The sequence below is a fragment of the Phascolarctos cinereus genome, unplaced genomic scaffold, assembly GCF_003287225.1.
Source record: "Phascolarctos cinereus isolate Bilbo 61053 unplaced genomic scaffold, phaCin_HiC Scaffold_726;HRSCAF=1367, whole genome shotgun sequence".
Taxonomy (NCBI): domain Eukaryota; kingdom Metazoa; phylum Chordata; class Mammalia; order Diprotodontia; family Phascolarctidae; genus Phascolarctos; species Phascolarctos cinereus.
This window is the reverse complement of record NW_027556098.1, coordinates 220,585,411-220,612,885: the sequence shown is the minus strand read 5'-3', so window position 1 is coordinate 220,612,885 and position 27,475 is coordinate 220,585,411. Positions and strand designations below refer to the sequence as shown.

The window sequence follows — 27,475 nt, the reverse complement described above, 5'->3', positions numbered from 1 at the left end:
GTTGAGGAGTTTGTGTCTTATCCTATAGATTACAGGAAACTACTGATGACTGAGACGGGGGGGGGGGGGGGGGGGGGTAGAATCTTAGCCCTGTGCCTTAGGCAGATTCTTTTGGCTATGTGGAGGATGGATTTCAGAGGGATATAACTGGAAGCAGGAAGATCAATAAGTAGTTTTGGTGGGAGGTGAGCAGGGCTTGAACTAGGATGGCAGTGATGTGAGTGGGCGGAAGGGGATATTGAGGTGAGACTGACAAAATTTGGCAACTGATTGGCTATGGAGAATGAGAGAGTGAAGAGCTGAAGATGAGATAAATCCAAGATGGGAATAGGTCAGTAGTGCAGGCTGGGAGCACCAAACAACCCTCTATTTCATAATTTGGCTTGTGGTTAACCAATAACAACATTAAGGCAAGTCACTTAACCCCACTGGGCCTCAGTTTCCTCATCGGCAAAATGAAGAGTGTCTTGATGAATTCAAATATCCCTTCCAACTATTACATAATGTACATACATGCTTTGGTCACATGGATTAAGCAATTTATGAATGAGTGCATTTTGGGTGGATTCTCTAATAGATTTATTCTCATATTCTCATTTCTGTTATTTCTTAAAGGTTGCTTTTCAAAAAGTTCATCTTTGAGATTGACTAAATGGAATACACTAAAAGCTCTTGGTAGCACTATAAATCAGTGAGATGTTATTGAGGTCAGTCAATCAGTTAGTTAATAGGCATTGATTAAGCATCTACTGTGTGCCAGGAATAATGCTACATCCTAGAGATAAAAAGAAAGGCAAAGGACAACTGCTGTTCTCAGAGAACCCATAGTCTAATGGGTGAGACCACACATGTACAATTATGTGCAAGTAATATACAGGACAAGTTGGGAATAATCAGTCAATCACGTATACATAAATATTTTTACATCAGGTTAGACCTCAGTCCTTCAAAAGTAAACAGTCTCTGCCTAAAAAGGTAGCGTAAGTGGTATGGTATGGATAGAACTTTGGACCTGGAGTCAGGCAGGCCTGAGTTCAAATCCTATCTCTGACTCATGTTAGGCTATGTTTGCCTCAGTTTCCTCTACCGTAAAAGAGATAAAAATAGCACCTATCTTACACAGAGTTGTGAGAATCAAATGAGATAATATTTGTAAAGCACTGTGAAGCCTAGAACATAGTAGATGCTAGATAAATGTCCACTCCCTTTCCCCTGTTTTCATTATATTGTACCAAAAAAAAAAGCTAAATATGAGTGGGAAAAGTGTTAGATTTGGAGTTAAAGAGACCCTAGTTCTAATAGCGCCTCTGAGTTTACTAGTTGTGTGACTCTTGACAAGTCATTTGATCTCTTAGCCCTAATAGCCGAATGGGTATAATAGTATCTGTGATACTTACCTATCTGAGCCGTGGTGGGATCAAATGATATATTTGAAAAGCACTTTGTGAAACTTATAATGCCAAATCAGTGACAATTATTATTAATAATGATAACTAATATTTATCTGGTGCTTACTATGTTCCAGGCACTGTGCTAAGTGCTTTAAAGCTATCTCATTTGATACTCATTACAATCCTGAAAGGTAGGTACTATTATTATCTCCATTTTACAGATAAGGAAACTGAAGCAAACAGATGTTAAGTGACTTGCCCAGGATCATACAGCTAGTAAGTGTTGGAGGCCAGACCTATTAGTGTCATCTACACACTATTACTGCTAGAAAATTCCTAATTTCAGTGAAAATAGTTTGAAGTCATAGGTATATTTAGTTATCTGACCACAAATGGCCAAATGTATAGTATAAAATATGACAAGGGTTGTTTGATACATTCTAAAGACAACTACATCAGGTGGGCAGCCAGAATCATGGTATCTGGAGGAAGTGAGGAAGAACTCCAGAATGTTGAGTGGACTGCTTGTGATGACCATATGATAGGCAGGCATGGGTAGGTTATGTTGTTTGTTTGTTTTAAGTTCATTCAAATTCTTTTTTTATTTCTTTCTTTTTTTCATAATTTTTTTTTTAGGCAATTGGGATTAAGTGACTTGCCTAGGGTCACACAGCTGGTGTCAAGGGTTTGATCTGAGGTCACATTTGAACTCAGGTCCTCCTGACTTCAGGGCCGGTGCTCTATCTACTGCGCCACCTAGCTGACCCTTTTTTTCATAAATTTTTATAATTTATTTTAAACTTAAATACAAAACAGGGGGGGAAATTGCCATGTACATAGCAGAACATGAGAGGATTCAATATAAAGCAATAAGTTTTCATTTCAAGAAAACCTACGTAATAAATACTACACATTATTTTCAAAGCTACCCAGCTTTTCTTTGCTTCCTTGTAGATTTTTTTTGTTCTCTGTTGTATACTTTTTACTTTATTTTTCCTCCTCACTCCCTCCCACTACCCTAAATAAGGCTACAATTAAACATATACACACATACACACACATACACATGTATATATATACATACAGATATATGTATATATACACATATATGTAAATATCTATAAACATATACATATATACATATCAACTCATATACAAAACCATACTATGCATATTTCCACTTGTGATCTTTCTCTGAAGGTGGATAGCATCTTCTTTCATGAGTCCAAGTCTTTCCATGTTTTTCTAAATCAACTAGCTCACCATTTTCTATGTCACAGCAATATTCTAACCCAATCACATCCTATCTGAGAGACTGTCTATGAAAACATTCCCCACCTCAATTTTCTGCTTTCCTTCTATTCTTGGCTACTTTGGTTTTATTTATACAAAAACATCTTAATTTAAAATAATTGAAATCATCCATTTTACACTTCAACAATGCTCTCACCTTATAATATAGTTTAAGGTTTGATACTGCTTAATCCGTTTCCTTTACATCTTTTTCCCCTGGTTTCTTTGAAATTCCTGGCCTTTTTTCTTCCAAATAAACTTTGTTATTATTTTTTCTAACTCAGTAAGATAATTTTTTAGTAATTTAATTGGGATGGCATTGAATACATAGATTAGTTAGGTAAAATTGCCATTTTTTTTATTATATGGGTTTTACCTACCCATGAACAATAAATAATACTTCAATTATTTAGGTATGACTTTACTTGTGTTTATGTTCATATAATTCCCGTGTCTGTTTTGGAATGTGTAATCTCAGGTATTTTATAGTATTTATTTTAAATGGTACAATGTTGAATAAAGTTGTTGATGCATAGTGTAGTTTCCTTATTTTTCTCTTTTGATTAAGTCTCTTAGCTTTAACTTTGTCTGAGATCATGTTTACTATTCCCATTTTTCTTACATAATAAATTTTACTACTGTCCTTTATTTTATCTGTGTGTATCTCTCATTTTTAGAGTATTTCCTGAAAGCAATATATTGTTGAATTTAAAATTTTAATCTGCTATCCATTTCTATTTTATGGGTAAATTCATTCCATTCACATTCCAAGCTATAATTACTTGTGTATTTTCCTCCTGCTATTTTTCCTCACTATCCTTCCTACCCTATTTCTATCCTTCCTCACTCCTCTGCTTTATTTATACCTGCTACCTTGCCCTCCTATTCCTTAATCTACCCACCCCTCTAAGAGTCCCTCCCTTATCCTCTCCCCACCCCCATCCCCTTGCCCTCTTATTCCTTTCTGAATTTAAAAGACTTTTATACCCTTCTAGTTAAATGTTGTTCCTTCTTTAATCCATTCCCAATGAGAGAGTAAGGTACCAGCACTACCCACACCTCTCATTACTAGCTTCTTCTGTATCAGTTTTTCCTTTTATGCCTCATTTGTATGAGATAATTACTCCTTTTTATCTCTCCTCACCTAGTTTTATTATTTTAGAATCACTCCATAATAGTCAGCTCAGGCCAAGCCTTTCTATCAAATTACCCAAATAATGATGACAGCTATAAGAGTACTGATAATATTTTTGCATATAAAAAATAAACAATTTGACCTTATTGAGTCCCTTATAATTGGTCTTTAATGTTTATCTTATATTTCTCCTGGATATTATATGTCAAATTTTCCTTTAAGTTCTGCTGTTTTGTCACAAAAGTCTGCTGTTTTTGTCACTAAAGTCTTTTGTCATATGAAAGTCTTTCAGTTCACTAAATGACTTTTTTTTTTCATTCAGGATTATACTTAACTTTGCTGGGTAAGTTTTCCTTGGTTGTAACCCCAGTTCTTTTGCTGTACAAACTAGAGTATTCCAAGACCTACGGTCTTTCAGCATAGTAACTACTAGGTCTTGAGTAATCCTTATTGTAGCTCCATGATATTTAAATTAGTTTCTTTTTTCTTGTTGCTTCCAATATTTTCTCCTTAACCTGGGAACTTTGAAATTTGGCTATAATATTCCTGTAAGTTTTCCTCCTGGGATCTCTTTCAGGTGGTAATTGGTGGATTTTTTCTATTCTTGCTTTGCCTTCTTGTTCTAGAACTTCGGGGCAATTTCCTTTGATAATTTCTTGTAATATTGTATCAGGATTCTTTTTCATTGTAATTTTCATGTAGTCCAACTATTCTTATGTGATTTCTCCTTGTTATGTTCTCTGGATCAGTTGTTTTTCTGATGAGATGTTTCACGTTATCTTCTATTTTTTCATTCTTTTGATTGTGTTTTATTATTTTTTGGTGTCTTAGAATGTCATTATCTTTCCCTTGCCCGATTCTAATTTTCAAGAATTACTTTCTTCCTTAAGTTTTTGATTCTCTATTTCAAGTTGGTTGACTTTCTTTTCATAATTTTCTTGATTGTCTTGGATTGCTTTTATTTTTTTAAATTTTCCTCAATCTTTCTTATCTGATTTTTAAAGTCCTTTGTAAGTTCTTCTAAGAACTCTTAGTGTGCTTGGGACCATTTGATGTTGCTTATTGAAAAAGGAGTAGCTTTTTTTAAAATTAAATTTAATTTTTTAAAAAATTTTTTTCCATATGCTTTTGAGTTGAAAAATTTTTCTCCCTTCTTCTCCCCCCCCTCCCCAAGACGGCGCACAATCTGACATAGCCTTTACATTTACATACCCATTAAACATATTTTCACATTAGTGAAGTTGTAAGTAAAAATTAAAACCAATAGGAGGAACCATCAGAAAGATGAAACAAAATTCAACTTAAGGTAAAAATAAGTAAGAGCGATTCGACTTCCATAGTTCTTTCTTTGGATGTGGACAGCATTTTCCATCCCGAGGCCTCTGGAGATGTCTTAGATCCTCGTAATGCTGAGAAGGGTTCAGTTTAACATTCTTAGTCATTGCATAACGTGGCTGCTATTGTATACAAAGTCCTCTGGCTTCTGCTCACTTCACTCAGCATCAGACCATATAAGTCTTCCCAGGTTTTTCTGAAGTCAGCCTGTTCATCCTTTCTTATAGCACAATAGTATTCCATTACATTCATATACTACAACTTGCTCAGCTATTCCCCAATTGGTGGGCGTCCTCTCAATTTCCAATTCTTTGCCACCACAAAAAGAGCTGCTATGAATATTTTTGTATATGTGGGTCCTTTTCCCATTTGTTTGATCTCTTTGGGATACAGCCCTAGAAGTGCTATTGCTGGATCAAAGGGTATGCACATTTTTGTAGCCCTTTGGGCATAGTAAGGAGTGGCTTTTTTAGCTCCATTATTTTCTTCTGACTGTGAACCCAGGTCTTCTCTATCCCTATAGTAGCTATCTATGGTTCGGTTCTTTCTCTTTTACTTACTCATTTTTATTTATTGGTTTTTGTTTTATTTTGTTTTTAGAAGTTATTACTGTAATCAAGTTCTAGTCCCCAGGTATGGAGAATGATGCCCCAAGCCTCAGGTTCTTCTTACTGTTATTTTCTGAGGTCTGTGTAGGGGTCCAACCTTGGGCTCACCTCTCCACTCCTAAGCCATGGCTAGAGCCCCTGGCCACCATCCTGCAAATGATCTTACCTCCTACACTCCCTCCAGTGGCTGCAAACTACAGCTGTCCTCTCTGCCCTGGAACTGAAATTGTGGGTTCTGCTCTCCTAGAAGCACCCCCCAGCCACAGGGTCCCTTCCCCTCTGCTTTTGTACTCACAACGTATGTGCTAGCACCTTCTCCCCGCAGCCACAGCCCAGAATGGTTCTGGTCAGCACAGCTGTGCTTGGTGTCCCTCAACAGTGGAAAGTCCTTCAATCTTCTCCTACTCAGTCTTCAATTTTCTCCTACTCAGTGGTCAATCCCCAACTCTCTCCATGGAATGAAAGTTTCTAAGGCTGAGGCTGCCTCTCAACCCTGTTGCCCCCAGGGCTTGATGTTTGTTGATCCTGAAGAGTTGGCCTGGAGGTGTCTGCACTTCACTTAGGCCCTGGAGGTCATGTCTTCTCAAGTTGTCTTAGAAGGACAGGTGCTTTACCCCAGCTTTTGTTTATTTCCTTTGCTCTTCCTTCCCTTTGAGGCAATAGTCTGTCTTGTGTGTGTGTGTGTGTGTGTGTGTGTGTGTGTGTGTGTAGGAAATTTGGAGAACTGAAAGTTTTCTGACCTACTCTGCCATCTTCCCAGCATCTTCTCCCTCAGTTGTGCTCTTCATCACTGAAAGAAATTCTCAAATCGATAAGATCCCTCATAGATGAAAAGATCATTGATGAGAACTAAGTAGGTCATTGACCTAAACTGTGCTTAATTCTACTGCATTTAGGGAAGAGGGAAGCAAGAAGAGGTCTTGATAATATAACACTACTCATATTGGCAAGTTTTTTCTTCAAAAGACCAGATGGGATGATTCCTTTTCCTGAAGGTGAATTTCAGATATGTTTCACAACTGACATAGGCTTTACATAAGAAATGCAAATTATCACCATTGGCATCCATATCACCTTTGTCAGCAATGCCAAGGTTATCAGTGTTTTCTCTAAGTCAAATCTCCCTAAATGCCTGATCTAGGCACAAAATCTGCCCCTGGAATCCAAGGTCACAGAGGAAAGTAGGATGTGGGTCTTTTAAAACATGTATCTGTCTATGGGATTTTTAAAAAAATTTATCAGTGCCTCTCTGAAAACAGGGAACTGGGTCAGATCATTTTTCAAGATTCCTTCCATATCTATAATTCTATTTCTGTGAGCTTACCAAGGGATGTGAATAAATGACACTGTGTCACTGAGGAATGACTGAGAGTGTCGTGGATAAAAGAAGATTTTGAAAAGTGAATAGTGATAGAGAGCTGGCCCTGAAATCAGAAAAACCTGGATTCAAGTCCCACTTCTGACATATACTGACTGTATCACGTTGGGCAAGTCATATAACTTCTCAGTGCCCTCCTACATTTTCTAAGTCTATATACAGCAGAGAAGGTGTCCACCTGCATTGGCAGAGGAGTCTCCTGACTCATTTCTTATATGAATGAAAACAGAGGTCCAACCCCTATTGTTATTCTTCATGAAGATGAGCTCATCACCCAATCCAGAACAGTATTTACACAGTACAATATAAACCCCTGTGTTTTATCTAATCCTATCACACCTCTCCAATGGGGCGTGTGAAAAAGGAAGGTGAAACTCTCCTACAGTATTGGATGTCTTCAACGTGTCAGAAGGGTACACAACAGAAGCCACCATTTAAACTTTCCATTTTGTGTTTAAAATCCTATGATCATTACTGAGAAAATTAACTTACACCTAAAGCCAAAGCATGAAAGCTTTCTACTTTGCGTTTTTATGTTTGTGTGCTGAATAGATCCATTTTAAATGCTTGGTTCAAGAGAGAGGCTCAGCTCATTAATAAAAAGTTGTTCTTATCACTACAGGTGACGAGGACAAAAAGGAGAATAAGACAAAACCTTTATTCACAAATATCTAACTTAAGGTGTTAAATTATAACTCATTTGCATTTTCTAGGATGACAATATGACATTTCTCAGCAAAGATAAACTAATATTATTGGTTTAGGATTTGGTGATTAACAGCAAAAATATTTGTCCAAAGTTTCAGTGGTAGAAAAAAAAAAGACAAGTTAAATATTTACAACTCATTCTAAAGAACAACCTTGATTTCTCCTTCTATATATGTACTTTGCAATCAGGTGGAATGAGTAGGTACTCCTGGGTGTAAGAAACATCCACAATACGTATATACACTATTGCTGATTTTTCATGAAATCTGATCCATGTAAAGGATCAGCACAGGTGTAACCAGGGCTAGGTGAAAAGTCCTATGGGATCTTTATGAGTCGGACTGAATAGACCTAATCTTCCTTTTTTGGATTTAATCCAAAGGATATGTATACCAGTCATAATCATTTAAAAGGACAGTTCCAGGTTTAAAAGTACTGGGTTTACAGTGAACCTTTGTCTAACAGCACTCATCTTCCTTCTCTGCCTGTTTTGTTTCAGTATAATAAAGTGTACAAGGACCTTAAGGAAGTTTCTCAAAATGGAGAGAATTTCTGCAAACAGCTCATGTCCATCCTTCAGCAAAGGTATAGTACAGATGTTGGCAGTAGGGGCTTCTATCTCTTTATTTGCAATGAGAGACATGATTGTAGATTTCCAGATGCCCTACTTTCTAGAACATGGTGTTTTGTAGTTTTCTGCTTGAGAGCTTGTTTGGAATAGTGATTATTCTCCATCTCATGGAATACAACTTGGGCTCCATTAGAATGACGAAGCAGTTGTCCTGGAAAAGCCTGTGGTGTCCTTGTCTTTCCTCTTGATACTTGGTCAGCTTGTTTGTAAACTTTTGTGATGTCCTGGGAAGGGTGTAAAGAGAAGAAATTGGCTCCAAATCAGCCCAGGTATGATCTCATTTAGAATGTAAACTGCGGTTTTGGAATCCCAGCAGCCCTGCACAGTGCCCAGCACAAAGCAGATGCTTAATCAATGCTTACTGGTGGAGTGATTACAATGAGCAACAAAGAGGTCTAAAAGGAATCTTAAGCGGTCTTCCAGTCCTTCCCACATGTCTAAACAGAACTGCACATTAACCTTATAGATGGAAATCTAGCTTATTCTCAGATTTCTTCTGAAAAGTCTTAATTTATTACAGTAATCGATTTCTGAATTTAAAAACCCTGTATCCAAGTGGCCTTTTTATGGAGGAAGTCAAGCAACCCATTCTGGTTTTCACCTCTCCCCTCCTTTCTTCCCCCACCCCTTGAAAATGTTTATTTCTCTCCTAACAGCAAAATAAAAGGATTTGCATGGCTACAGGGGGTATATTGGGTGGTGGAAAGAGGATAAACCTCAGCCAGAAAATGGCTTTTTGGGCAGCTAGATGGTATAGTGCAAGGCCTGAAATCAGGAAGAGTCATCTTCCTGAGTTCAAATCTGGCCTCAGATAATTACTAGCTGTGCGACCCTGGTCAAGTCATTTAACCTTGTTTGCCTCAGTTTTCTCATCTGTAAAATGAGCTAGAGAAGGAAATGGCAAAATACTCCAGTATCTTTGCCAAGAAAACCCCAAATGGAGTCATTAAGAGTTGGGCACAACTGAAATAATTGAACAACCAGAACAAGAAAATGGCTTTATTGGTCACAAACTAAGTGATTTTCACATAAGATTGACCCAGTATACAAACAGCAGCTTCTACCTTGAAGCTCTGATTATGTCTATGACTTGGTCAGGTAATAGGATGAGATCTGAACCACAATCTATAGGGCCTCGGTGATCTAATTGCCCACTATGTCAGATATGCTCATGGTATACAAATAGGAGGCCCTGAATGCCATTGGCTACATACTTTATTGAGCAATTAATTGTGAAGAAAAGTCTCATCTACTTCAGAACATTATCAGTATATGATCTGTCACAGTTATGACTGACTGAATAAAGTATATATGAAAGAATGAACCTGGGGGATTGCTCCTGAAACACCGTGCTAGTTCCTTCGGAATTTTTCCCTCTGCATAGCCATATCTTATTGGGTTTTCCTCTACTTTGCTTTTACAAACATAGTCTCAGGATCTGAATAGTCTGCAAGCAGAGGTGTGCTGAACCAGCTCCCAAGTGTGTACATTTGTGGGGAAGAAGAGAAGATAGAGCTGGTTGTTAAACTTTTAACAGCATACCCTTGCCTTCAAGGTCCTCAGTTCAGTATTAGAGTTCAAGGAAGGATAATGGCATGTTGATTGCTACTATCATAAGAGTACACAGAGATGATATGAGGATACATACCTTCACTGCCACCTTATTTCTCAGCTCCTCTAAAAAAACCCAGCCCTGCTCAGAACTGGCACAGGTAAAGTCTAAGTAGCAACAGTGGTTTGAGACATCAATGTTTCATACTCTGGAGCCTTTCCAAATACACTCAGAAAGGATAGGCAAACTCCTTGGCTACTTTTGATGCACCGGTTATTATTAGGTGAGATAAGGATGAACACAGGGGTTGGTAATAACCCTTTGGAATCAGGAGGTACCCCTATGTAGCCATCAGCCTCTTGGCTATTTCTATTTACCTGTCTCTCTTGCTCTGTCCATAGCAAGGGGCCCAGTCTGCTCAGACTGCATTAACAATTTACCTCTATTCCCCACTGCTGTTATTTTAGGTCCATTTTTGTATGTTCTAAGTCTTGAGGCGGTTAGTGTGGCCATCTGTTCTCAGTCACGCTCTCAGTGAGCAATGGCATCTGTCCACAAACATTTTTGAGGTTTGCAAACACTGCCTGAGCAAGGCAGAAACAGATGCAGGCATTATATGACTAGGGATTTCTCCCTTCATGTGTTACCTGTATGATGGAGATGGGGGGAAAGTAATTTTAAAATCTGAAAAGCATAACAGCTTGGGGCAAATACTTGTATCTCACCAGTAGAAACACGAATGACCTAAACACAAAGGATTAATTAAAGTTCTGTAGGTAAATTGACAGAGGAAAAACTATTCTAGGTGTGTTGTGCTTTAGACAATAGTTTAATCCATGGAATTACACACCTAAGCAGCTATTATACGCCAGGCACTGTCCTACACTCTTGACTCTCCCATGCTTTCTCTACAAAGCCCTAAAAAACTCTTCACCCTGGAAGCTTACCCCATCCTTGGACTACTCACAGAAATAGAAGTACTCTCTGCTCCTGGAGCCCCTCCCTCTGATTGGCTGATTTTTTTCAGAACCCTCATTTTATTTATTTATTTTTGAAAATTTTATTTTTAATTTTGATACCTTTCTTTTTAGTTTTCAACATTCACTTTTATAAGATTTTGAGTTCAAATTTTTTTCTTCCTCCCTCCCCAAGATGGCATGCAATCTGATATAGGCTATACATATACAACCATATTAAACATATTTCTACATTGGTCACATTGTAAGAGAAGAATCAGAACAAAAGGGAAAATGAGAAAGGAAAAAAAAGAGAAAATAGTATTTTTTGGTCTGCATTCAGACTCTATAGTTCTTTCTCTCGATGTGGACAGCATTTTCCATCATGAATCTTTTAGAATTGTCTTAGATCCTTGCATTGCTGAGAAGAGCTAAGTCTATCAAAGTTGGTCATAGCACAGTGTTGCTGTTACTGTGTACAATGTTCTCCTGGCTCTGCTCACTTCACTCAGCATTGGCAGAACCCCCATTTTAAGGAGGGTGCCCAGGCCAGCCATGTCTTCATTGCTCTCCAGGCTGCACCTCTGACTCTATGGGCCTTCTCTACAATACCACCTTCATCTTTCCACACTCCTTGATTTTCTATTACCTTTTATGTGCTACCTTCCCCCATCAGAATGTAAGCTCCTTGAGGGCAGGGAATGTCTTTCTTTCTATTTTTATTTTTATTCCTAACTCTTGGGCAGCTAGGTGCTGCAGTAGAAAGAGTGCTGGTGCCCAGGGTAGAGTGCCTGACCTGAAGTCTGGAAGGCTTATCTTCCTGAGTTCAAGACCAGCCTCAGACACAACTAGCTGTATGACCCTGGCCAAGTCTCTTAATCCTGTTTGCCTCAGTTTCCTCAGAGCCTCAGTTATAAAAATGAGCTGGAGAAAGAAATGGCAAAGCACTCCAGCACCTTTACCGAGAAAACCCCAAAAGAGTCTCAAAGAGTTGATCACAACTGAACAACAAAAAAAGCAATGATGTCAAACTCAAATAGAAATGCATGCCACTAAACTGTGCATAAGGATCCCTATGGGACTCATATGGACTCACAAAACCACATATTAACATTATCTGTATACTATTGTATTTTTATTTATTTTATTAAACATTTCCTAATTACATTTTAATCTGGTTCAGTCCATTCCCACTCATGAGTGATGTGGGCTGCATGCCATTAGGACTATATGTTTGACACCTCCAATTGTGTGTGTGTGTGTGTGTGTGTGTGTGTGTGTGTGTGTGAGAGAGAGAGAGAGAGAGAGAGAGAGAGAGAGAGAGAGAGAGAGAGAGAGAGAGCAGAAGGAAACAGACAAGCTTTGGAATTAATATGCTGAATTTTTATATACTTTTAAAAAAGAAGCTGTACATAATGGAAACTTGCAATGTCATGCGCAATCGTCTTTTCCCATCCATCTTTGCATATAGAAATGCTTACTTTTATTGGTGTTTATCAAGAATAATGAAAAAAATTTAATGTTTTTAAAAATGAACTTTTTGCCCAACAACAGAAATATCATGGACAAATCCATACAATAGCAATATGGTGCTTTTGAAATGGATATTTCCACTGGAGATTTTCACTTTTGGAAGGAGAGAGACATAGTACCTGATTTATTTGGAAACAGACTGGACTTAAGAGATCTGAGTTTTAGTTTCAGCTCTGATAACTTTAACAGAAAAAAATTCATGAGCTTAGGCATATAGTCATGAATTTTCTCTGGGCCTTAGTTTCCTTATCTGTAAAATGGGGATGATAGCATTAGAACTCACTACTTTACAGAGTTGCTATGGAGAAAGTAGGTTTGTAAAACTCTGGGTAGAAAGTAAAACCTTTGAGGGTAGAAACTACTTCCTCTCTCTCTCTCTCTCTCTCTCTCTCTCTCTCTCTCTCTCTCTCTCTCTCTCTCTCTCTTCTCTCTCCCCAGCAATTAGAACAACGCTTCACACTTGATAAAATTTGGTTGAGTTGAAATAATATATAAATTATTTTATTATTCAGGCAGAGTGGAATAATGAAGTCCAGGCGTAGAGAGAGAGAGATGGCATCTGGTACCATACAGGTGGAGAATTAATGATTGAGATTGGCTCTTTCAGCTGGCCTAGCAGAGGCCCTGACTGCTTTTTCTATTGGCCTGGAAGCTGCATATTCTTGACTTTGCTGCCACAGAATATTTACGTTTCTGATAGGGTGAATAGCATGGTTTTGTCACCAAGTGTCCTTATCTCAATCAAGCTGTGGGCCTGGGTCATCTTTAATCTGCGAGACAAGATTTTTGCTTCCATTTTTCCTCATTTTCAGTGTTAATAATAATGATGATGATAGTTAGCATTTATGTAGGACTTCAAGGTTTGCAAAAAACTTTACGTATATTAACTCATTTGATCCTCAGAACAACCCTGTGAGATAATATCCCCATTTTATGGATGAGGAAACTGAAGCTGAAAGCGGTTAACTGACTTCCCTAGGGTCACACAATAAAGTAAGTGTCAGAAGCAAGATTTCAATTCAGTTCTTCAGGCAGAGTTCCTGTTGAAATGACGGGTTTTTTTGCCTTGATGTTCTGCAATTCCCTGTGTCACACTTAACTTGTTTCCCTCAATTAATAGCTTCAATTTGCCTGTTCCAGCAGAGGCAAGCAAACTTTGATCTGCCTGGAGAAGCACAGTCATTTGGCGAATGCCTAATGGCAAAAGGACCCCTTTGCCTTTGTAAACCCCATCAGTAATTGCATCAAAGGTACATTTCTGGCATATGTGTCTGTGAATGTCTGGGCTCCTGCTTGCTCTCAGCTCTAGTTGAAGACAGCCTCTGCTGGGGAAATCGATTGCTCTGTTGTAAGAAACTGAAGGTCAAATTTTCAAAAAGCAATTCTATCCTCTGGCCTTTTATATATTTATAATAGAAGAGGGACATCACCATAAGGTTGGGCACCATAGGATGAATTCTTTGGACCTCAGAAGCTCATGAAGGCTGCCACTAAAGCATGATGGGATTGTGACCTGCATAGGTCAAAGCAGTCCCCAAACTGCACATTGCAAGTCCGGCTTGGTGGGAAGGAGTGGTACGCATTATGCTTGTACCAGGTTGCTGAAGATTAAAGGGTCATAAGATTTAGAGCTAGAAAAGAAGTTCAAGGTCACTTTTGCCCAACCCCTCTTTTTACAGATGAGGAAACTGAGGACCAAAGAGGCTAAGTATAGTGCCTAAGGTCAAAAAGAAAGGAAAGAAGGGATGGTAAGAAGGAAGAGAGTGAAGGAAGCAAAGAAGAAAGGGAAGGAAGGAAAGAAGGGAGATAGAAGGAAGGGGAAAAGGAAGGAAAGGAGGAAAGAAGAGAGGGAGGAAAGAAATAAAAAAGAAAGAGAGAGGGAGAAAGAAGGGAGGGACAAAGGAAAGAAGCAAACGAGCAAGGAAAGATATGTTGTTTTTGTTGTTCAGTAGTGGCCAACTCTTCATCACCTCATTTAGGGTTTTCTGGAATGATCTACCATTTCTTTTCTCCAGCTTATTTTATAGACCAAGACCTGAGGCAAACAGAGGAAACTGTCTGAAGCCAGATTTGAACTCACAAAGATCAGGCCAGCACTCTATGCACTGATCCACCTAGCTGTCCCAAGGAAGGATTTATTAAGTGCTTATTCTGTGGCAGAGGCTATGTAAGGAGCTGGGCATAGAATTAGAACCAAAAAGAAAGACAGCCTTGCCCTGAAGAAGCTTGCATTCCAATGGGAGAAGATAACACACAAAAGGGATATGAAAAGAGGGCGTGGAGTGGGGGTCAAAATGAAATTAAGGCGGTCAGCTCAGGGGCATAGTCTGAAGTTCAGAAGCCAGAACAGGACCAGGAGGAGAAAGAAGGCTGGTCAGCCTCAGCTCCTCTGCAAAAGGGAGACGGCAGGAGGAACTCACCAAAGGGAGAAGGATGTGTGGTTGGGGTTGCGCGAGCTGGGGTGCCTAGGGAATGAGGGGGCCGGGGTATCAGGTTCTGCAGAGGATTATTCCAGGGTAAGAAGATCCTAGCCCTGGTTGGATGTTGCAGGGGAAGGAGCCTGCAACTCCAAGCCCTGAGGAGAAATTCCAGGATGAGTCAGAAGCTGGTACAGTTTTGAAGTCTAAACATTAGTAACAGGTTTAGGAGCTAGTAAGTATAAGAGGTGAGATCCAATCAAGTTCCCCTGACTCCAAAATCTTGTGATCTTTATATTAGCCATTGCTTCAATTCTGTGTTGATGTGTGGTCTTTCATTCGTTTTGCATTTTGTGGCATCAAAAGCTTGTTTAAATGGGCCAGGCTGCAGTTATTTTAGTTGTAGGCCGAGTCTTGTGTAGAGGGAAGAACACAATGTTTAGAAGAACACATAGCCAGCTCATTTTTATTCTTTCTTCTAATTTGGTACTAATTTCAGTGTTTTCTCTACCAAGTCGAGGCTGTGACTATACGGAGAAAGCTAATTTGAAAAGTTACCACAATGATAACTGCTTGTTTCTTGCCAGTAAAGATAAAGCTAATTTAGTTTTTAAAAGTCATTTTATTCAGTATTGCATTGTGTTTTAGTATAAACCGCTGGTAGGTTTGGAGTCAGATAACCCATATTCAAATTCTGGCTCTTCTGCTTAATGCCTATGTGACCTTGACCAAGTCACTTAACCTCTCTGTGCCTCATTTTCTTTATTTGTAGAATAAGAGCATTAGACTAGATGACCTCTAATCTCTAAGGTCCTTCCCAACTCTAGATCTATTATCCTAGACTCTCTCTCTTTTTTTTAAAGGCAATTGGGATTAAGTGACTTGCCCAGGGTCACATACCTAGTAAGTATCAAGTGTTTGGTCTGAGGCTGGATTTGAACTCAGGTCCTCCTGACTTCAGGGCTGGCACTCTATCCACTGAGCTACCTAGCTGTCCCTCCTAGACTCTTTTTGAAGGAAGCATTCATGATATATAGGCATGGAGTTTCTATGTAGTCTGCAAGCCTTTAAGCCCTTTCATTTCTAACTCCTAAGCCATATTTCTCCATACAATTTTTTATTGTCCCATTTCCATTGCTCATCGTTGTGATGAAGACATCCAGCATTAAACTATATATTGATTTAATTTGGAGGAGTTTATTGCATTCTTTAGAGAGAAAAGATATTCGATATTAGGAAGGGCTTGTGAGATTTGGAAAGAGTTAAAAAAGAGGCTGTGTGTTTTTATTTTTCTGAAGATTTTAAAGAAAAAAGAAAGACTACTGATTGAATAGATGCCTTGTATAAGGTCTACCTGGTGACATAACTAGGGATTAGTCCCAGTGGAGAAGGCCAGGATCAGGAATCCAACCAGACCTGAAGGAATGGACAAAGGATGAGATTGGGGAGAGGGTGGAAGTAGTTTTAAACATAGAGGGGTAGTAGACAAAATTTGGTTAGTCTAGCAATAGGTATATGGAGATATGATTTAAGAAAATAGACCTGAAACTATATCAATCCAAGTGAGAAGGTTCAAGGTATAAATGAAACGAGGCCACTAGAGAACCAAAGCTTAAAGCCAACTGATCCTGGGCATCAATCCAAGCTGAGGTGGGGTGGATACTTGGAAAGCAACTGTCAGGGACCTATTCCCAGGGACATTGTGGTATACAGGCAGTTGAAAGCAAAAAAGGTCAGAAACTAAGGAGGAGGAAGTTAATTTTTAAAAAATGATTTATTTTATTCTGAACTGAAGAAATAAAATAAGCATTTCCACAACATAGTAGAATAGAAAAAAAAAAGATTGCACACAAAACTGCAAAGCTGTTACATACAGCTTGCTATTCCTTTTAACATTATATTGTAGCTTTCTTTTTTTCTTCCTTAGCCTCTGCCCCACCCCAGGGATGGCTACCATTAAACACAAATATGTCTATATATGTAAAATCATTCTATACATACTTCTATTTATCAGTTCTTTCTCTGGATACAGAAAGCATCTTCCTTCATAGGTCCTTTGTGGTTACTTTGGGTATTTACAATAGTCAAAATGACTTAGTAGCTCCAAGTTGTTCTTAAAACAGTATTGCTACTACTGTATACAAGTTAATGAACAGGGGTCTAGGAAATGAAGAGCAGCTAGGTGGTGCAGTGGATAGAGCACTGGGCCAGGAGTCAGGAAGACCTGAGTTCAAATCCAGCCTCAAACATCAGTTGTGTGACCCTGGGCAAGTCACTTAACCCTATTTGCCTCAGTTTCCTCATCTGTAAAATGAGCTGGAAAAGAATATGGAAAACCACTCCAGTATCTTGGCCAAGAAAACCCCAAATGGGGTCACTAAGTCAAACATGACTGAACCAGTACAAAAACAAAAGGAATAAGGCAGGGTACTTCTGTTATTTGGATACTAAGGCCTAATGGGGACTACCAGCAAGGCTAAGTGGTTAACATAGAGGTCTTTATATTATTACCGCTGTTGAGAGATAGAATAGATCCCAGAGTTAGGGTAAGTTGAATCTTTTGGAGAGATTATTACATAACATCTCATGGAAGGTTAGAAGTTTGTAGGTTTGAGAAATACCTAGAAATAGAGATTGATTCAATTGCTTCTTGAGATCTCAAGTTAATGTCTTATGAGATCTCAGAATTTAAAAGAAAAAAAAAGATCTCGAGCTGCTTCTCTATGGAAATTCCACCTCTGTGGTTTAGAAGCATGAATATGAACAAAACCTACACTGTTGTATTGGTGGAGGTGATGCTTAGCTTTACTGGGTTTGTTTTTTTCTCTCTCCAATTTTATTCTTTGTTATAAAGGATGACTCCCTACGTAGGGAAAAGGGTGGCATATCTTGGGAATGATGGTGGTGCAAAAACAAAAGATACCAAGAAAATATAGATTTCAAAAAAAGAGTATGCCTCCGACCTCAACATTACTCTTTTCTGTTATTCTAAAGGGCATTTAAAAAAATTGCTTTGTCTGTTAATTACACTAACACATTTATGTAGCATTTAAGATTATAAAGTACTTTTCTCACAACATTTACAAATATTTTTGCTGTTGTTCATTTGTTTCAATCATGTCTGACTTTGTGAACCCATTTGGGGTTTTCTTGGCAAAGTGAAGGGACTTGCCCATAGTCACACAGCTAATAAATGACAGAGCCAGGTATTTGAACTGAGGTGTTCTTATTATAAGAAGTATCCTCTTCCCACTACAAAAAGCTGCCTCTATGGTTGGTTGCCTATTAAACCCAACAGTGGAGAAACTCAGTGGGGAATTTGCAGCACCCCAGACCTCATACTGGGCAGCTAGGTGGCACAGTGGATAGAGTACTAGGCATGGAATCAGGAAGATGTGAATTCAAATCTGGTCTCAGACACTTGCTAGCAGTGTGACTCTGGGCAAGTCACTTAACCTTGTTTGGCTCAGTTTCCTCATCCATAAAATAAACTAGAGAAAGAAATGGCAAACCACTCCAGTATCTCTGTCAAGAAAACCCCAAATAGCATCATGAAGAGTCTGAAATGTCTGAACAACAATAGATTTCATTTTGTAAAAACGTGGTTGAGTGAAAAGTCAGACTTGGTATTGATTTAGTAGAGTGTTAGAGCTGGAAGCTAATTTAAATATCATTTAAGCCAATCTGTTAATTTTCCAGATGAGGATAATGAAGTTAGTTAGTCAACAAGCTTTTTCTACTAAGTGCCAAGCACCGTGCTAAGTGCCAGTGATGCCAAGGAAAGCAAAATCCAGTCCCTCCTCTCAGGGAGCTCACAGCCTGATCCAACCTTTGAAGAGGCTTAACTAAGGGTGCCCCAAGTGAATGACCTAGTTGAAACTGTTCCTGTTCCTCCTTCGAAGATGACCAGTGACCTCACAGGAGACATCTTGACCTGTGGTGACCTGGATTTAAGTGAGGCAGAGTTGCCCGAGGTCATGAGCCTCACTCTCTCTTCAGAGTCGCCCGCAGTCCGACTGATGATGGCCTGGGATGTAGTGGATAATCTTGGCACCTGCAACGTCTGGCCAAGCTCTAAGCATTCAGCCGCCTTCATGACCCTCGGAACCAATTGTTCTCATCTACCCACTGGGCAAGGGGGGAGTCTTCACGTGCCTGAAGTAGACACCCCCCCAACTCATGGCCTGGTTTGAAGCTTGGTGGTCACCCTCAGTCTGTTTCGGCCCATCTGCTGAGGTGATTTTACTGGGGCCACTGTGCATGCTACAGCTTCTTGGAGCCACAGGTGAAAGTTGGAACTAGAGGTAGCTTGGTGTATCCAACTCACTGTAGGAGGATGAGGCCTATCATTGGGTAACTTCCTGTTCTAGTTAATTATTTTTACTAAGTAGGTGACAGGCTTGATTAATTCTCTACTACAGAAACACTACAAATTATATTAGCTCTCAGTCCTCTGGGCCCATGCGTCTGTTGCCCTGTTTTGTGTTCAGTTGTTTTCATTCATGTGTGACTTTTTGTGACTGCATTTGGGGTTTTCTTGGCAGAGACTCTGGAGTGGTTTGCCATTTCCTTCTCCAGCACATATTACAGATGAGGAAACTGAGGCAAACCGTGTTCAATGACTTTCCCAGGGTCGCACGGCTAGTAAGTGTCTGAGGCCAGATTTGAATCCATGAAGATGAGTCTTCCTGATTCCAGGCCAGGCATTCTATGCACTATGGTGATCCCTAGCTGCTGCCCACCTCTTGCCCTACTCTATAACTAGGAGTTAAGAGACCTCAGGTCTAGTTCCAGCTTGGCCACTTACTAGCTGTGTGTGGCTCTGGGCAAGTTCTCAGCTTCCTCATCAAATAAGGGAGAAAATAAAATAACATGGGGACTGGGGGAGGATTAGCCCCAACAGATATCCAAGGTACCTTTCAGCTCTGATGTTACTTATATCCCAGAAGTCAGATCTGTTGTTTTTCAGTCTAATTTTCTTCTCCCTACATCATACTGGCTTTCTTAGAAATGGACTTATTTTTATGTTGAAAAGCTATTCCTAACCCAGAGCAGTAGGAAGACTTACTCCCAGGCCATCCCTCAAGTCAAGGAGGTATCGTCCATGGAGACAGGAGGCTCTTTTCATTATAATCTTTATTGATCCAAAAGCACAGCATACTCTCTTTTGGCCTCAATATCTTTATCTAACAGATGAGGGGGCTGAGCTACAGGATGTCTGTGGTCCTGTCCAGCTCTAAATCTCTGATCCTATGAACCTCACTCAGTAGCTGTCACTTACATGTTTATTCTTTTTTTCTTTACTTTGGAAGGAAATTATAAAATGTTTAATCCATCCTTACCCTCACCACCTTTCTGGATGCTACATTTTGACACTGCACCATTACTGATGGTAACTTATTTACTTGAAACGTAATTTCCCTGTTCATGATCGTGAAAAGTAGTTGGAATGTTGCACCACAGGGAGCATATGCAGAACCATGACCAGCAATTTTTGCATTTGAGGCAGATAGTAGAGAACATGAGCAAGCATAGTTGTTGACTAACTTGCTCCAATGAACTCTATTTAAGACAAATTCATTTGGATGGGGGAAGTAGGATGGGCAGGTTGGGGAAGGGAAATCACCTGGGTATTGTCACTAGGGGTGGAGAAGAGGAGAAAGTCTGTCATCTGGAAGCTTCCTGTTCTAACTAATTATTTTTCACTAACCAGGTAATAGGTTTGGTTAATCCTCTACTGCAGAAAGCCTGCAAATGATGTTAGCTCTCAGTTGCCTGGGCCCACATTCCTGTTGCCTTTCTCTAGTTCTAATTATCTATGGTTACAGTTCCATCCATCTATGTGCAAAGGAGCTAGCTTGGGAACCTAGAATTAAGTCTGGATGTAATGGCTACGAAATATGAAGAACTATTTCCAGATGTATCCTTTGTAAAGAGATAGGAAAAGGTTATACAAATGAGGCATTTCTATACTACCTTGCTTCTGGCAATTTAAAAAGGGGGATTCTATTTTATCAGATGAGCTCTGCCTTGGAAAGTGACAAACACATGATAAAAAGCTGTTGTCAGAGGACAATAAGGAGAAAACGATTTGCAGTGACCTCATTCTTGTGGTTCTGAAGGGCATCCAGCTCCAGCTGCAGGGCTGCCCAGAAATACCAAGGTTATTTCAATTGTGTTCAGCAGGAATTCCATCCAAGAGGGCATGAACTGCTGAATTAGACCCATGCCTCATCTCCTGTCTTTTGTTTCAAATCATAAACATCCTGACTTCACAGGAATCAAACACAGACAGTTAAAACGACAATTTCTCTTTTGAGATGGATTTAACTCCTGAAAAAACTCCTTGGTAAAGGCCATTCAGAGCCCTTGAAGGCTAGGGGTGGGGGTGGGGGAGTGGTATCAGTCTTAGGCTGACTATCCAGAAAGTATATACAGAATCATTAAACTTCCTTCTCATCCATCTGTATTCTTCCCCATTGTTGTCTCTTGCTTCATTTTGGTTGCTCCTGAAATATAGAATGATCTGCTAGGGTTTCACAAATGTTCATCAGGGCCTTGAAATGCCGTAGCAGAGATGAGATTTGTAGCCTGCTTTGCTCAGGAGATGTGAATGTTGGATGTTTAAAACCCCTTCAGGTCATCAATAAATTGAGACAGAAGGGACTGATGATAAATCTTCCCTTACTCCAAACAAACTAACTCGGGCTTCAGGCCTGCCAGAAAAGGCTAGGCTGATGGCCTGTGACATCATGATGCCCTCTGCTATGTGGCACCTTGATTACAATGCTGGACTTGGAGACAGGAAAACCTAGACTCGAACCCCCCTCTATGACGCTTATTAGCTATGTGGCTGTCAGCCATTCTCTTAACCCAATTCATCTTTAGTTTGCTCATCTGTAAAAAGGGACTGACATTGTTGTTTCAGTTGGGTCCTATTCTTGGTAATCCCATTTGGAGTTTTCTTGGCAAAGAGGCTTGCCATTTCCTTCTCCAGCATATTTTACATGTGATGAAATTGAGGCAAACAAGGCTAAGTGACTTGCCCCAAGTCACACAGATAGTAAGTGTCTGAGGTCAGATTTGAACTCAGGAAGATGAGTCTTCGTGATTCCAAACCCAGAGCTCTATTTGTTGCACCACTTAGCAGCCACTGACATTACTATTACTACTGATACCTCGCAGGGTTGTGGGATTCAAAAGAAAATATATGTAAAGTGCTGTATTAGCATCAATTCTCCTTACTCCCCAGTTTCTGGAATCCTACAAGGATCCAAGTTAAAATACTGCCTCAGACATTTACTGGCTGTGTGATCCTGAGTAAATAGTTTAACCTCTCCATTTCCTTATTTGTAAAATATATTTGTAAATATAAATTTGTATTTATAAAATTTACAAAATAGGGACTATGACAGCATGGCCTCAGAGGATTGCTGTGTGGATCCAACCAGACAATGTGTGAAGTACTTTACAAAGCTTAAAGCACTACATAAGTCTAGTGTTACCATTATCACCACCAGTAGTCATTCCAGTGGCTCCTTATTACTTCTATGATTAAATACAGACTTCTCTGTGCATCAAAGAAAACCTTTCACAAGCTGAATCCAATTCACCTCTCCCACCTTACTGGACATTATTTCCCTTTGTGTATTCTATGGACCAGTCAAACCAGCCTCCTTGCTATTCGTCACACAAAATAATCAATCTCCCACATCTGTGCCTTTGCCTAGGCTGCTCCCCATCCCTGGAAGGCACTCCTTTCCCCACTTCCACCTATTAGAATTTCTAGTTGCCTTCAAAGCTCAGCTCAAATGCTTCCCCCTACCTGCAGCCTTTCCTGATTCTCTTCCCCCTTCCCATAACCTCATATTTATCTTATATATATTTATATGTGTGTATATATTGTCTCCCCTGATAGGCTGTCAACTCCTTCAGGATAGGAACTATTCCATTTTTTATCTTAGTATATCTGGTGTCTAGCATGGTGCCCAGTACTTCAATAATGTTTGGTGATTGACTGATTATTACCAAGCACTCCAGAAGTTCAAATATCAGATCTGTACACCTTCCAAATAGCTACTGATCTACCTGTTACATAGGTACAGAAGATAGATAGATAGATAGATAAATAGATGATAGTTAGCAGAAATATATAGTAGATAATGGATGACAGATTTTTATCTATATCTATCCTTTTAAAGATGGATGGAAGGAAGGAAGGAAAGGAAGAGAAGGGAAGGGAAAGAGGAAGGGAGGGAGGGAACCAAGGAAGAAGGGGAGGAAAGAAGGGAAGGAAGAAGAGGGGAGAAAGGAAAGGAAGGAAGGGAGTAAGGAAAGTAATTTATTAATTGCTTACCAAGTACCAGGCACTGTGCTAAGTTCCAGGCACACAAATACAAGCAAGCAAGATAGTGCCTGCCCTAGCCCAAGGAGCTTACATTCTAGAGGGAGAAGACAACATACAGAGAGAAGTTGGAAAAAAGAATGAAAGGGCAGAGGTTGGGGACCACTAGGGATAACATGAGGCAGGACTAAGATAAGGAAAAAGCTTGGCTGTCAGAACCAAGACCTGGGGAGGAGTCCTGACTATCAGCTGGGAAGAGGTGGGGGTGATGGCACCAGTAGGGCTGGAGGGAAGGAGAGAAGTGAGGGTAAACTCAGCATCCCCACACTTCATCATTTGCCTCCTTAGCAGGCAGTAGCTTTCACGATTCTGACTACTAAGAGGTAAGGCTGTGTCTGTTTGAAAAAGACATTTAATCTACTTTCCCAGCAATTCTCAGTCCCCAAATCCCTGTGCATGCAGATTCTGTGAAGACAGCACACAAAGAGAGCATCATAAACAAGTCAGGAAAGAGCATTAGCAAAACACGGGCTGCAGAGCTGTTGGATAAAGCCCCTCAGGAGCGGGCAGGCATAGAAGAACTAGAAGGGGCAGGCGAGGAGGAAGATGAGCCCCAGAGAACTGCTCATTGAGTTCTGCTGCCGACTGTGTTTAAAGGTGAGGCTGCCTAGTGGGAGATCAGCCATATTGTAATTTAATCTCATCAGCCCATTTCCCTGACTTTGCAGGAAGTAAGTGAGGGATCCTGGTGCTGACTACTAAGGGCACCAATGACTGTCTGGCTCTAAGAAGGCTCGGCCCAGTCTGGGCTGCTTAGACATGAAGAGAAGGCCTGGAAGTCAAGCTTGCCCTTGGGTGGAAGTGGCCAGCTCAGCTTCAATAAAAGGAGTTCTCCTTTACTTGGTCTTGCTTTGAGCTTGCAGCCCTCAGCAACTGTGTAACCAGAGCATCCTGTAAGCCTAGCAAGTGAACACTATTGGCTTGCGCTATGGCCACTGTTCTCTTTTTTAACAGGAATCTTTGACAGTTGTTTTGAGTGACCTTACAAGAGACAAGATAGATTCATCCCCGAGACTGATTGGTTCCAGTTCTAAGTCCTACAACCCTTGGATCCTAAACTGAGTTGCCAAATTTGGGGAAGCCCCTTAGGAGGCAGCATGGAGCAGTGGAAAGAGCCCTGGCTGTGGAGGCAGAGGACCTGAGTTCAAGTCCTGCCTCTTATGCTTCCTACCGGTATGATCTAGGGCATACTTCAACCTCAGTTTCCTCATCAGTAAGATGATGAGGTTGAACTAAATGACCTTGTGAAGTACCTTCCAGTTCTAGTTTTATGATCTATCTAAATATGTTTATTAATTTAAAACATCTCTGAGAGCAGAATGATAACTGGAGCCAGGATGATCACAAGAGGACATAAGAGGAAGCTTGCTATGCGGTAAAGTGTTTAGAATCCGGGTCTGGCATCAGAAAGACCTGAGTTGAAATCCAGCTTCAGATACTTACTAGCTGTATGATCCTGACCAAGTTGCTTAACTTCTGTCTTCCTCAGTTGCTTCAGCTGTGAAATGGGGATAATAACATTATCTCCCTCTCAGAGTTGCTGTAAGGAACAAATGAGATAATATATGAAAAACAAGTTGTTGGTGGTGCTGGTGGTGTGTCTGACTCTTTGTGACCTCATTTGGGGTTTTCTTGGCAAGATACTGGAGTGGTCTGCCATTTCCTTCTCCAGCTAATTTTATGGATGAAGAAACTTAGGCAAACAGGGTTAAGTGACTTGGCTAAGTGTCTGAAGCCAGATTTGAACCTAGGAAGATGAGTCTTCTGACTCCAGGCCTAACACCTATCTCCTTCACCATCTACCTGCCCAAAATAAAGCTGAAGACTCTGATAAACATCTTCCTGTTCTATAAATGGGAGGCTTTCACTCAAGTCAGAAATAGCTTTCCAACTAGCACCCGAACTAATCGGATTAGCTCTACATGATTACTGTGCCACCTAGCTGCCCTGCAAAGTGCAATGCCTGGTACTAATTAGGCACTGTATAAATGCTCATTCCCTTCTCTTCAAAGAAGAGATCTGGTGTGTTCTCAGGTACTTGAGGGTGTTGATGTTTCTACCAGCTTTCTCCCTCAATCCTGTGACACTTTCATATTTCTCAAATGGAGCCTGCTAATCAGAAAAGCATTATTTCAAAACTTAACTGAAAGTGTTATTCTTAACTTCATTGTTTTAAAAGTTTTTCTTTACAATGAATCTTTGGCTGTAATTGGGCAATGAGCCTGCCAGTTCCAGATAGATGGGTTTCCGCATCTTAGTCTCACATGTCATCCACTGGTGTTTTTCTTACCAAAAGTAGCCAGAATAAACTGTGCATACCTTTTGATCCAGCAATACTGCTACGAGGTCTGTATTCCAAAGAGATTAAAAAAGGGGGAAGGTGGAAAGGACTTATTTGTACAAAAATATTTATAGCAGTTCTTTTTGTGGTAGCAAAGAAATTGAAGGGATGTCCATCAATTGGGGAATGGCTGAACAAGTTGTGGTAAATGAATGTAGTGGAATACTATTGTGCTATAAGAAATGATGAGCAGTATGATTTCAGAAAAATCTGGAAAGACTTACATGAACTGATGCAAAGTGAACTGAGCAGAACCGGGAGAACATTGTACACAGTAACAGCAATATTGTACAATGATCAACTGTAAATGACTTAGGGATTCTCAGCAATACAATGATCTAAAATAATACCAAAGGACTTATGATGAAAAATGCTATCCACCTCCAAAAAAAGAACTGATGGAGTCTGAAAACAGATTGAAGCATACTATTTTTCGCTTTCTTAATTTGTGTGTGTGTGTGTGTGTGGTTTATTTTTTCTTTTACCACATGGAAATATGTTTTGCATAATTGCATATGTATAACCTATATCAATATAACCTATATCAATTTGGAGAAGGAAGGGGAGGGAGAGAATTTGAAACACAAAAAAATGTTAAAATTTGTTTTTACATGTAATTGGGAAAAAATAAAATATTATTCAAAGAAAAAAATAGAGTAACTAGAGGCATAAATAACTGGATAGGAGCAAATCAATAAGCTAGCAACGGAGCACCTGCAGTCTGAATCCTATTTCAGAAGGCGTCCATGTTATCTTCTGCTGTGGAATTATCTTTAGTTAATTTTTGTGGAAAGTTTTAGTTAATAACAGTTTCTGGAGGTTCCTGAGGTTGCACCCCAAATGAAAAGAAGCTGTAATGAAGTATAACAAATCTAATTAATATCAAAGATAGATTCTAATGCTTGAAAATAAAACATGAAACAAAAACGTCTCCAGTTCATGTAAAAATGGAAAATGTCATGCAAATTGAACTTAATTTCCTGTGTGTTGTGTGTCTTCAGTAAAAAGTGAGAAGATGAATAATAATATTCCCTCATTTCATCTGCTGACGTCTGTAAAAAGGGCAGCTACCTCATAATAAAATTAGTGTAATGCTGTAGTGTTCTGATCTTCACAAAACTACAAAAGAGTTGGTCCTAGGAGGGCATGCCCCAAGCTCCCTGCGGGGGTCTGTCCAGGCTATAAAGTAATGGAAATTGTGACTGCCAACCTTGGCTTTATTATCTCTGTGGCTTTCCATTATTAGGTTCCTGTTTGACTAATTGAATCACAATATGTCACATTATTGCCTCCAGTCATAATGTGGAGCTAATCCGATTAGTTCGGGTGCTACTTGGAAATCTGTTTCTGACTTGAGTGAAAGCCTCTCATTTATACAGCAGGAAGATGTTTATCAGATTCTTCATGTCTGTTTTTGGGCATCTAGGTGGCACAGTGGGTAGGGTGCCAGGTCTGGAATCAGGAAGACTCATCTTCCTGAGTTCAAATTTGCCCTCAGACACTTAGTAGCTGAGTGACTTTGGGCAAGTCACTTAACCCTGTTTGCCTCAGTTTCCTCATCTGTAAAATGAGCTGGAGAAGAAAATGGCAAACCACTCCACCATGTCTATGAAGAAAACCCCAAATAGGGAGATGGAAAGTTGGACACAATCCAGCAATAAACAACAGTCATCCGTTTCACAGGGATAGGCACTGGGTCTGTGATTACCCTTTCATAGGGAACTCCCAGGTGAAAAAACTCTCTCTAATAATACAAATGGACACTTTCTCTCCAATTTATATTCTTAGAGAGT

At 39.8% G+C, this 27,475-nt stretch overlaps 1 protein-coding gene across 2 annotated transcripts in view; it reads left to right on the top strand.

Moving 5' to 3' along the window:
* The window catches only part of NOSTRIN (nitric oxide synthase trafficking), an 87,522-nt gene that overhangs the window by 8,933 nt on the left and 51,114 nt on the right, over window positions 1–27,475 (top strand). Inside the window, exon 2 of one of the 2 annotated variants that reach the window (XM_020990909.2) lies at window positions 8,348–8,433. The exons of the other annotated variant lie outside the window; for it this stretch is intronic. Coding sequence (XP_020846568.1) covers window positions 8,348–8,433 — 86 coding nt within the window. The remainder of the gene's footprint in view (window positions 1–8,347; window positions 8,434–27,475) is intronic. 2 annotated transcript variants of the gene reach the window in all.